At 32.5% G+C, this 13616-nt stretch overlaps 1 protein-coding gene across 1 annotated transcript; it reads right to left on the bottom strand.

The window, feature by feature from the left end:
- Nucleotides 1-7854: 7854 nt before the first annotated feature.
- On the bottom strand, nucleotides 7855-13344 carry ciao2a (cytosolic iron-sulfur assembly component 2A). The gene is made up of 5 exons (XM_019068549.2): nucleotides 13171-13344; nucleotides 12678-12842; nucleotides 10460-10509; nucleotides 10224-10269; nucleotides 7855-8679 (listed from the first exon to the last, which is right to left on the bottom strand). Exons 1-5 carry the CDS (start codon nucleotides 13280-13282, stop codon nucleotides 8579-8581), a joined length of 474 nt encoding a protein of 157 aa, XP_018924094.1. The 5' UTR covers nucleotides 13283-13344; the 3' UTR covers nucleotides 7855-8578.
- Nucleotides 13345-13616: the final 272 nt, after the last annotated feature.

Here is a 13616-nt window from a genome sequence, read left to right as displayed (position 1 = left end):
CTAATGAACTCTGCTTTTCACGGATGGCATTTCCATTGACATTTGTGGAGTTTTTGAGGGATTATTTGGCGTAAATACCATACGTGTCCTTGACGTGGCTGTCTATCTAGTGAGCCAATGCATACTTATTTCACATGCTAAGCTTAATGGCTGGATGCATTAAGGATTTCTGGTTGTAATCAGCGTGACGCGCATGCACACATGCGTGTGTCATTAAAGCGGATTTACCGCTGCACACACCTGCATGATTGAGACGCTGTCTGCATTATACACATTACATCTGAAAATAAACAGGGATCCTAAAATAGCACACAGATATCGCTCTAAATCAGTCAGCATTCAGTGCATTTTGGATTGATTTTCCTGAGACTAATGTGTTCAATTTATCGATACAGCTCAGAAAACAGGCTGTGATTGAAAACGCTTCCTTCTCATCAACAGTTTCTTTCATTTCCTCTGATTAATTGGCATTAAGATCAAAACATTGCAGCTTATTCTGTCCAGCTGACCTGTAAACCACAGGGTTTTTTACGTGCCATATCGCAATTAATCGCATTCAAAATAAAAAAAAAAATACTAATGTGTGTACTGTGTATATTTATTAGTTATATATAAATACATACAGTATACATTTTGAAAATATTTACATTTATATATTTATATACATTTCTAATTATTTAATATACAAACATAAAATGTTTCTGAAATATATACATGCATGTGTATTTATATATATATATATATATATATATACACACACACATTATGTAAACAAAAACTTATTTTGGATCCGATTAATTGTTCGACCACACTAATATAAAATAGGCCCATAATAAAATAGAGCAGGATGCAAAAATTATTTAAAATAAGGAAATAATTTAACATTAAAATATAGAAAAGTAGTGATTATTTTAACAAACAATTCTGCTCATAACAATGTAGTTTTCATGCAATAAAAAGCTTGGGGGGATATGGGTGTGAATTAACATTGAACTTATTAACTACTGTAGATTTTTTTTTTTTTTTTTTTGATCAAAAGAGACTTTTTAACTATTCATCAAATAATCCAGAGACAGTTTCCTCAAAAATATGCAGCAGCAAAGCTGTTTTCAACACTGATGATAATCAGAAATGTTTCAGTATATCAGTATATCAGAATGATTTCTGAAGATCATGTGACACTGAAGACTGGAGTAATGATGCTGAAAATTCAGCTGCGCATCACAGAAATAAATTACAGTTTACTAAATATTCACAAAATATTCAAATATATCACATTTTTTAATGTATTTTACAGTATTTTCATAAAATTAAATTTAGCCTTGGTGAGCAGAAGAGCCTTCTTTCAAAACATTTTAATTATTCCAACCTAGTGTATTATTCAGAATGTTGTTCTGTGTTTTCATGCAAAAGTCTTTGAGGATTTCTGAAGGTTTTAATGGTTTTTCTGCATATTGGATGTTTTAATGTCCTTTCTGTGGAACAATGATAGTACAAAACAACATACAGCCTCTGGCCAATTACACAACTGGCGTGTAAATATTATATGCTTCATGTTAAAAACCTCACTTGCGGTTGAGTCCTGCTGTAAGAGACGATTCTAAAGCATGCAAATGCTGTCAGTCACACATACAGTCAAAGTTACAAGGAAGTATTACGCACAAAACCTTGGAGATGAGTGGCAGTGGCAAGCGCTTAAGCTTCTGTAATGTCAAGAAATGATGTTTCATATCAGAATATGCTGTGAATGTGAGCGTGCAGTGGACTGCAGTCTAACCAGCATTAAAAATATGGGTAATATTAAAGAAACGTATTACATGTACTACAGCAGCAACTTAAAATGAAGGACAATTTTTATTTACAAGTAAATGCGAATGTATTATAGTTTAAATTTTATATTTAATGCAATTAAAAATTTTGACCCACTGAAATAGCACATCCTCTCATGTAGTAATTTCATAATTACTTCTCTTTCCATGAAATATGGTTAAAGTACTGCTGAATGCACTGAGACTTTATAGTAAACTAAAACATACTGTACTCCATTGTCATTTCTATTGAAACTTGTAGGCTAATTTTGCAATTATAATACACATTATGATGAAGTTGCAATTTGGTACACACAAAATTAATTTGACGTTATATTGCATAACAAGAGTTTAAATTACACATGCTTTAGTAGTTAACACTTCACAATTTAAGGCACAACAAAAGATTAAAACAATAATTTAAAATGTACTTTAAAGTTAAACTTTTAATTTGACTTTTTTCCATAGTGAACTTCTTTAAAAGTGTTAAACTAGTCATGAGTTTAAGTTCACATAAGCAACGTTTTATTTTTTTAATTGCATAATCTGCTTTTTAAAAAGATGCTTTATAGATATGAAGTGCACTTCTTTTTCACGAGGGTGAGTGACTGTGACTGGGTTTTGTATTGGTCTCTGCAGTTCTGTTGTCTCCTAACATGAAGTTCATAATTGTTGAGTCTCACTTGTGAAAAACAAAACGCTGCTGCATTGCAGTACTGTAAGTCTGAGCTCTGTAATTATGCAGATTATAGACTGGGGCCATTCGCAGCATCATAATGAATCATAAAACGTCTCTGTGCTGAGAGAGACCTGATATAATGCATTATTTTGGGTTTTATTCATCCAGAAAAAACCCTGGAAATCCAACTCGAATCCTCTTAAATCATGTTTGGATCAGTCGGTGAAAAGCTCCTTTTAGTCTCATTTCCCAGAACTGAACGTCTCTTCTCAGGATGAAACGGACCAAACACTGCAGATCGACTGATACTAAGATTGGACCTTTTTTTTTTTTTTACATTTCAGACACAATTACAATATGATTCCTGCAAAATTTACAGATTATAAAAGAAAAATTTTGTCATCTGAAGAGAGATTGATTTTCATAATTCACTGGTCTACATGACCATCTGATGATATCACTCTGTTTTATTATTATTATACTATCAAAATTCACTCAAATTTGCTCTTAAAGCAGCCCATGATGCTGTTCATCACGTCCTCTGGCAAAACTACAAAACAAAACATTGCAGCATTCGCTGTTTGATGAATATTTCAAAACATGACCAAGATAAAAGTTTAGTGTTAGGATGATTTTGATTGTATTAAAACTTATTCATCAAATGACAGTAAATACATTTATAATGTCACAAAAGATTTCTATTTCAAATAAATGCTGTTCTTTTGAACCATATTTTCATCAAAGAATCATCAGCCAAAAAAAAATAAAAGTGACAAATGTATTTTTTTCGATTGAAACATGGAGGACAATATATTAATGCTTTTTCAAATTTATTACATTTTTTTTTTAACAATTTTTTAGAAAGTGTGTGTGTGTGTGTGTGTGTGTGTGTGTGTGTGTGTGTGTGTGTGTGTGTGTGTGTGTGTGTGTGTGTGTGTGTGTGTGTGTGTTTTAACATTTTAGCAAATACTGTTTTTGTATATTTTGAAATATATTTTTTAAAAATGATGCTGAAAATTCAGCTTTGATCACAGCAATAAATTCCATTTTTAAATATTCAAATTGTTTTTACTTGAAATATTTACTGTTTTTACTGTACTTTTTAATCCAATAAATTCAGCCTTGGTGAGAATAGCATGGTGAGTCTCTGACAAAGATAAAGATAAAGGACAGTGTGGAATGAAAGTCTGCTCATTAATCATTTCTGATGTCCTCAGGTGCATCAGGAACATCCTCCTCGTGCGCCTCTGAACCTAATAACATGGCATAATGAATATTTTCCTCAACTCTCACCACATGCACGACACTGTAAATAAAACAAATCGAAATACCCGTAGGGAACACGATTCTAATATATATTCTAATGCACACATATATTTTCACAGATCCGACATCCGTAATAAACAGCTCTTTAAACAACCCGTCGCTGTCACACGAGCGTGGTGAAGTGAAAAGGTGCAGTCGTGTGATTGTGAATGGACGCCTCGAGTCAACTCTGTCGTCTTTGCTTTGGTTCACAAACCTGTAAAACTGAGAGAGGAGATTAGAGAGAGCCAAACGAGAGCTTTCTGCATAATAACAGAGCTGCTGTTTCACAACGACACAAGCTCTGGATGAGCTAGCACACTGCATATCACTGCATTCACATTTACTGAGGAAAAAATGTGCATGTGAACATTCAGAACTGACTTTTAGCTACTGTCTTAACTCATGTGCTTGGTCTTATCGTGAATGATTCATCAGCACACATCATTGCAAACAACAACACCTGCCTTTAGGCTATAATCTTTCAACCAAATGTAATAACTTCAGCTCTTAAACAAATTTACATCATCAGTCACTCTTCTCATTTGGTTTATTTATTGTATTTTACGTGCTGTTAAACTGACTTTGGCGGGCATATGATACACACTGCTAACCTACCAATTGCATATCATATGCACACCAAAGTTCATTTTTGCATATAAATAGTATGCCAAATAGAGACATAGTATGCCAAAAATTGCACGCACATTCATGAGATCGGGTTAGAGAAGTAACTTTGTTCGTCTTGCACATGAAGAGAAAGTCTATAAATTATATATCTGCTGAAATAAAATTTTGACTCAACCTTTAGTATTAGCTAGGCTAGCTGCTAGCATACTGATCAGCTTAAAACTAAGCTATGAGACAAAACCGTTGGTGAGATACACTATTTTTGTTAAATAAATAACTACTTTTATTCATCGAGGATGTATTCAATTGATTAAAAGTGACAGTAAAGAAATGTATAATGTTATGAAATAACAATGCTGTTCTTCTGAACTTCCTGTTAATCTGTGAATCCTAAAATAAAGTAGGCTATATCACCGTTTCCACTAAAACATTGAGCAGATCAACTGTTTTCAATACTGATGATAATCAGAAATGTTTCTTGAGCAGCAAATCAGAATATTAGAATGATTTCTGAAGATCATGTGACACTGAAGACTGGAGTAATGATGCTGAAAATTCAGCTGCACATCACAGAAATAAATTACACTTTAACAGAGATTCACATGGAAAAGTTATTTTAAATTGGAATAATATTTAACATTTTTACTGCACTTTTGATCAAATAAATGCAACCTTGACGAGAAGACTAAATGAACTTGCAAAGTTTTTGAATGTTAAATGTTCCTTTTAGCTGAGAATATGAAAAAATTAGATAAAACATTTAATAAACATACGCTGTGCAGAATAAATAAAGCCATTCAGTCATGATGTCAATTTGTGAGCCTTTCAGTTTCTCCTTTGCCATTTAAAAAAACGTGAATTTTCAAGGCTGTCCAATTCATCAGGCACATAACCTGTAAGACTTTATGGAGCGACTTTAAGTTTTAAAGGACACCAAGGTTTCCAAACTCTGACTGTGTTTCCGAACAAAGTCTCTTCAAGTAATACTCACCACAGACCTTAATTTACTCATAAATTGAAAAGCGCGACTCGAGGGAATCTCTGGCCCGGATGCTAATTCTCTTCAGGGTTTAGGACTCAAAATCCAGCTCTGTTGTGCAGAAATGTGCCGGCTTCATTTGTCATTCATAGTGTGTTTCACGAGATAATGTGTGTCTGTGTTTCCAGCCAAGGCTTTTTCCTTGAGGAAGAGAGACTGATTACCTGGAATTGGGAATGAGAGCATTGTCAAGATACATTTTTACGAATTATGCACAGAGTTTGTGACTCCAGACTGAAAGCCGAGGCTTACGAGACACATGAAAGGAGTGCAGGAAATCAGTTCTGATTGCATAATGATGCTACTGACCAATCATAATCAAGCGTTATAGAGAGATGCATTTTGATGCAATGCAGGGTTAATATAGTTTACTAAAACTGACACCATAAAACTATTTTTGTTACTTGATATAAAATCATATATATATATATATATATATATATATATATATATATATATATATATATATATATATAAACATTTTATTTTAGCTTCTTGGCAACATCTCTCATTTTTATTTAGTTTATCTTGATGCACTAAAATACCTCAAACTGGCAATAACAATAGTAATTTTTAATAGTATCACATTGAATGAGAATTTTTAATTGAATGCAACATAAAATTAAAGGTCACATTATTATTATTATTTAAAATTATTACAAATTTAAATATCCTTGTCTATATTTTTTTTATATTAAATTATCCATCAAAATAATTTTCATAAGTTTTCCAGTCTGATGTGAAAAATAACAAAAATAAAATAAAAACAGTTTCTATAGATTTCACTCATAAAAATTCACATCACTTCTCTTAAATGTACAAATAAAGACTTTTCCCTTTTGAAAATAAAATTATTTATTATTAATTATTAAATGTTAAATTTTTAAGTAGCTTGAAATTGTATTTTCTTGTAAAATATACTCCAATAATCTTTGAAAAAATATTTCAAACAAAACCTAGGTGTCAATATACTGTATATAACTTTATTATTGATCTGTCCACAGGAATTTCTCAGAAATAGCCTTTTGCTTATGCTTTAAGATTGATGTGTGGCTAAATATGCTAGAAGCACCAAAAACACAATGTAGTTTGTCTAGAAATTCACTGATTATGTTTCCACATGATCAATTACTACAAACGCCGCTGTAATGTTGTTGCAGACTTTACAGGCTTTTGTAGATTAGCAGCTATTAGCACAATCAATCTGGTTACACGCGGCTGCCAGCGATCAATGAAACCACTCCACATTCAGTAAACCCATTAATGTTGTTTAGCAAGAGGTTTTTGAGTAAATATGTGAGGAGATGGATTGTTCCAGCAGTGCTGATGTATTTGTACCGCTGCCAGTCTTCATCATCATTTCAACTTCATCTGCGTTTATGTACATTTGACCCTAGAAAGTGATGTTCATTAAAATGGCCTTGAAGCACAGCTGAAGCCTGTTAAATACTGATGCTTGACCTGCATGCAGTATAAGAGCTCTTTAGCCTGCAGTGTACAGTAAATCTGTGCGAATGCATGGAGAATGAGCTGTCAGACAGTAAACAGTCTGTCACTGATGTGCACGACTGAAGCTGAGGGTGCAAGGATGTTGAGCGCCACCATTTGGCATCTTGTGTCACTACAGCATCTACGAAGGATGGAAAAATATAAAGATCAAGACCTTCTGGGCAAAATTATTGATCAAATTATTATTATTGTAAATATTTATTTAAATTGGTTGATTATATACTTTTTTATATATACATGTATATTATAATTTTTATTATTAAAATATAACTAAATTGTATTTTTAAGTGATTTATTTTTTATTATATTATGTATTTTAATGTTTTCATTTCAATATACATATATTATATCATTAACTATAATTTAATATGATTTTGTAATTTATATTTACATTTAGAAATATTATTATTATTATTAATAATCGTATAACTTAATTCGACTGAATTTTAAAATTTATTATTTAATTTAAATATACATTTAGAAATTTAGTGTGAATTATATTTAGATTATAATTATATTGTTATTATTAAAACAAGTATATAAAATCATTGTTACCTTTTAAAATAATTATTTTCTTATTACACTTTTTTTTGTATTTAAATAAACATTTAGAACGATTTTTTTTAAATATGTACATTAATTATTTTTATTTAAATATACATATTATTTTGTGTGAATTATATTGTTGTTGTTATTAATTCCATTTAACCAGGTACCACATCTTTTGACTAATAAAACAAGTTTTCCAGCCTGCTGTGATAGATAATGTGTGCAGATAATTGAGAGATTTCACTCAGATTATACTCTCAGTATAGAAGCTGTAATGATTTTATTAACTTCAGTGGCCTCTCCAGGCCTAAATAAAACACAAATACAAACATAACTTCTTTTGAGAAGGTTTTTATTCGTAAGATCTTGAGTTCTACAAATATAGACTTTAACCTTATAAAATCTAATTATTTACAAACAAAATTTTTTTTTTAGTTCATTTCACATATAATCTGCAGGATCGATAGCCGAGCTCTGACATTTGTTTTTCTTTCTTCTCAAACATTAAACTTATCATAATTTACGACTTTCATTCGTGGAGAACTAAATGCGTGATACTACACAGAATGTCCAAGCTGCTCTTTTCCATACAGTCAAAGTGAATGAGGACAGATGCAGATGAGTGCCAAAGCTATTATAAAAGCATCATTATAGCATCATAAAGCATTGCTTTTAGGTCATGAGTCTCAAATGTCATACTCGGGCTCATAAATGACAATTTTTAATGCTTTTCGTATCTTTTGGAGCATGTTACGTACAGAAACCAAAGCTCAGACGTTCTGTGGTGCAAAACAAAAAGTCAGATGAGGACACAAGGGTTAGTTCTTCTCTCAATTCCTGGGAGAAATATTGTTTCTTTTGTGGTTTGATGCAACATTTTGCTCGTTTAGTCAGGAAGCTCAACAGGAAGTGGCTGTGTTTTGTCTCTCAGCTTGAGGAATGCTGTTCTTCAATAACTCAAACAAACACAAAGACCGACGGAAAGGCCAGAGACCTCCATCTCTCATCCTTCTGCTGTCTGACAGAGTTTCATCAGACAGTCTGTTGGAGAAGTCGGAGTCAGTCGTCCGGTTCGGTCACGCACTGCTCCACCATCTCCCGCAGGCTGGGGTTCTCCATGGCGGCCGCCACGCGCTCCTTATCATTGATCTGCTTGTTAACTGAGAAAAACCAGTTCAGAGACACAACAGCACCGACTCCTCTCACCCCCTACGCATGTGGATCTCAATACTTCTGCCAAATCATGTCCATTATGCAGATGATATTCTAAGAACATTTGGAGATATCGTCTGTGTCTAGTAATACAAGCCTTTTGACAGTTGCATAGTCTGCCAACAGTTTATATTACTTTTTAATTTATAAAAAACACATTTCATAAAACAGTTATGAATACATTACTTTATAACTGATTTATAAAATACATATAAATTATATGCAATACAGACCAAAAGTTTGGAAACATTACTATTTTTAATGTTTTTGAAATAAGTTTCTTCTGCTCATCAAGCCTGCATTTATTTGATCAAAAATACAGAAAAAAATGTAATATTGTGATATATTATTACAATTTAAAATAATTTTTTTTAAATGTATTATACTTTAAATTATCATTTATTTCTGTGATGCAAAGCTGAATTTTTAGGATCATTATCACATGATCCTTTAGAAATCATTCTAATATGATGATTCATTATCAAAGTTGGAAACAGTTCTGCTGCTTAATATTTTTTCAGAACATGTGATACTTTTTTAGGATACTTTGATGAATAAAAAAAAAGAAGAAGCAGCAGCTAATATTTTTAAAATATAAATATTTTGTAATAACAATATACACTACTGGTCAGTAATTTGGGGTCAGTAATTTTTTTTTAATTTTTTTTTTAAAATAAAATCAATACTTTTATTCAGCAAGGATGTGTTAAATTGATAAAAAGTGATAGTAAAGAAAATATATTATTAGAATATATATTATTAGAATTGTTTTTTTATTTTGAATAAATGCAGTTCTTTTTAACCTTTTATTCATCAAATATATTAGACAGCAGAACTGTTTCCAACACTCATAATAAATCAGAATATTAGAATGATTTCTAAATGATCATGTGATAGACTGGATGTTACATGTGACACTGAAGGCTGGAGTAATGATGCTGAAAATTCAGCTTTGCATCACAGGAATAAATTATTTTTTTTAAAGTATTTTCAAATAGAAAACTATTATTTTAAGTTGTAATAATATTTCACAATATTACTGTTTTTTCTGTATTTTTGATCAAATAAATGCAGGCTTGATGAGCAGAAGAGACTTCTTTCAAAAACATTAAAAATAGTAATGTTTCCAAACTTTTGACCTGTACTGTATATTAATGACTGCAATAAATACACTAATACTACATTTAGTCAAAAACAAAATTGCATCACAATCTTAAAAAAGCTTTTTTACATTTGTTTTCTTATGTTATAGTGAATTATATCATGAAAATTGGAAAGCATTTCATTTCAGTAATTGTGTGTGCATTTTTAAGACGGTAAAATTGTGCAAAAGCAGATCATTTCTGGTGCAAATGCCAAGCACTGACGCATTTAGAACCGCCCTGGCTCATGAAAACAAGCTTGTGTGTTCATGCACTTGAGTGGAGCGCATCTGAACCTGAGGGCTGTTTGAACATTTCAAAAGACAGAAACTGTTGTAATGAACACTCACTATCCTCCTCGGTCGAGTGCGTTCCCTCAGTTATGTAAATCTCCAGCTGGAAGGGAGAGAAAATGCGATCAGAGGCCAGAAGAAAGACAGCAGGAAGAGACAGGAAACATCATCACAGAGAAACAGAAAGCAGTCGCGCCGCTCCGGACAACAGCTGTCGCATGTGCTTTCATCAACATGACAACTACACCCAGACCCTTTACTCTCCCGTTTCCAAACAAATGATGAGGGCGTACCTTGTGCTTGAACGGCAGGCAGCGTTGAAGCTTGACTTGTAAGCACAGACCTGCAGGAAGAGGAAAGAAGAGTTTAATTAGGCGTTCGCTGTAGTTTGAACCTCATCAAAGCCTCTCCAGCGGCTCTCAGGAGATCAAGCACCAATAATGAGGCTATATTTACAAGTCCGTGTGACCAAGAGGGGTTCATTAAACTCTCCACATATCGACTGGAGCAAAGAAACAAGCGCACCTCGAGTCCAGGAAATTATACTGGAGCTCCACTAAGACCAGAACTCACTCAAACTGGCAGTTTGAGAACAATTCATCACTAACAACAAGGCTGAAGAAAATGTGTGCTTTCTGCTGTGGATTCTTGAAACCATTCCTTCTCACTTTGTGTCATAGAAATAATTTCACATATTTATTCTATATGAGATATTTCTAGGTAATCATATTCTAACAAAATATTGTAGCAAAATTTAATTTTTTTTTTAAGTGTTCTGTTAAGGTATTTTTCCAGTAATGTTAATAGAAATTAGTTTTTTTGTTTTTTTTCTGAAATGTTTCAGTAGTTCATGTTTGTCTAGTGTTTTTTTTTTAATGTAACTGCTTGTTTTAGAATGGACAGAGAACATTCAAATGTAACACTTCCATTATGTTTGCAAAATGATCAAATGGAATGTTCGGAATGTTTTAAAAACATTTAAAAAAAAATACTTTTAATGAATTTGTTCAAGAGTTCTATCTGATTATTAGACCGACTCCATATTAAGACAGAACCGTTAAACGATGACAGAGGGAGAATGTCAAAATAAAAGTCTCAAACACATCGCCCAAATAGAAAAACTTATAGCAGCCTTGGAGATATATCAGACGACCACTAGACAAATACTGAAGAGTTCAACTGAAAATAAAAAGCTCATTCTAAATATGAATGAAACGTTATTAAGTAACAATGTCTGATTGCCCATGATCACACACACATGCTGCTGCTTAGAAAGTCTGATCAGACGGAGCTCTTGGGGAGAAGTCACAGATTCCAGACGCACAGCGTCCCATGATGCCAATCAATACCGCTTCTGATTAGCAGTGCAGATCGAAGACTGAATCACTGTGTGAGGAATACAAAATAAGAAGACGCCCGTCCTCCGAATCAAAACAACAACAAAACCTTTGAATTCAATTTTTTATTTACATTGACGATAAATGTTTTGCTCGGCTTTCTCATTAATGTGCTGCCAAAAAATATATTTAAATTAGCATATTATTATTATTATTATTATTAATTTTATTATTATATTATATTTATATATTAAGATATATTATATACAAAGAATTGTTATTTTAATACCATGTTTTATTATTAAGTATTTAATTTTTTATGATATATACTATATATTATTATATATATATTAATATTCTATATTATAGTAATAGTATATATTATATTTATCTATTTATACATCATGGTAGTATTTGTTGTTTTTCCTTTATGCAAAAAAAAAACACTTCAATATTATTAATGTACTCTATTAATGTACTGCTGAAAAATATTACTGTATTAATATATATATATATATATATAATAATATATATATTACATACATACATATATATATATAAAATATATATATAAAATAGTATATTATTTATATTAGCATATGTGTGTTATTTTTATTATACTACATTAAATCATAATATTTTGTTTATATTAACACTTAATAGAGAGAGAGATTTTATTTATACACAGGAGTTTTTGTTGTTCTTCCTTTTAATTTATGCAAGAAAAAAGCACTTAAGATGAAAATTGTTCATTTCATTATTATGAAAATAATTCCCAAAAAGGTTGTTTAAAAATATTTATAATATAATTAAAAATATTATTAAAAATGTTCCTTAACGAATATAGGATTAACTTCCTTTTATATTTTATAATAAAAAATATTATATTAATAATCAATAATAATTTCTATAAATAGAATTTGCCTTGATTCTGTCAGTGAAACATGGCACTCTGTGACACGCACCCTCTTACGCATGCTGTGTATCAAAATAAGTATAATTAGTTATTCATAAGGTCCGCTGTTGACATTCAGACCCTAAACTAAACTGATCATTAGAGCCACATGAGGAAGGAGTTCTGTAGACGTGTGTGTGTTCTGTGTTGATGCTGTGCTGCTCTCTGTGAAGGGCAGTGACGGTTTCATCTTATCGTTTCTCACACACACACACACACCGATCAGAGTGGCCAGAGAGCAGTGCGGGACGGTTGGGGAGAACCTGATGATGATCAGATACTCGTCGTCTCCGAGCTCCTGCACCTCCACACACTTCTCCGTCACCACGTCCAGCTCCTCCAGAGTGTTGGGCTTCTCCGGGTCACGGATCGTCCGAATCACGTCTGCAAGAACGCACGTGACAACATTTACCATGCTCTCCATCGTACTGTATAATTAAATATTATGGTAATGATTCTGTACCATGAGATATATATATATATATATATATTATATATATATATATATATATATATATATATATATAGATGAGTAATTACTATGGTATATATTACAATAACATGGTACTGCCTCCTGACACGGTAACAGCTTGTTATTTACTGTGGTCATGTATAACGGTAATGTTCGAGTACTCTGGTGTTTCTATCTGAAACTCTCCCGGTATGACGTTACACACCGCAGGGGGTCTTTGTTAAGGTCACCGTAACTCACCGTACACCTCCAGCGCTTTTTCCTCCATCTTCTTGCTTCTCTTGTCATCTGTCGCGTCAGAGAGTCCCGCCAAAAGCCAGACTCGGCTCAGCAGACCGGACACGAGCTCCATGCTCCGCTCCGCTCCATCTCCAACAGCGCTTCCGCACTTCCGCCTTCACACAGACCAGAGCGATCAACCGCCGAGCCATCGATGAATCACACTGCTATGTGTGGGGATCTACTTTTTAAATGAGAAACTCACCGAGATCTACCAAGTGCAAAATAAATAAATAGTAAAATGCATATAAATTACGTTAAAAAAAGAAGCTTGTTGGGATGTATCTTTATATTGCACTCATTTAATTTTTAATAATAAAATAATGTTCAGTTCTCAGTACCCCTGTAGAAGTGTGCCTGCATGTACCTAAAGCACTGGTTCTCAACAGCGCCGTCGCGCTGTGGTG

Source organism: Cyprinus carpio, chromosome B25, assembly GCF_018340385.1.
Source record: "Cyprinus carpio isolate SPL01 chromosome B25, ASM1834038v1, whole genome shotgun sequence".
NCBI classification, from domain to species: domain Eukaryota; kingdom Metazoa; phylum Chordata; class Actinopteri; order Cypriniformes; family Cyprinidae; genus Cyprinus; species Cyprinus carpio.
Note: the sequence above shows the minus strand (reverse complement) of the source record. Positions and strands in the feature narration are given on the sequence as shown.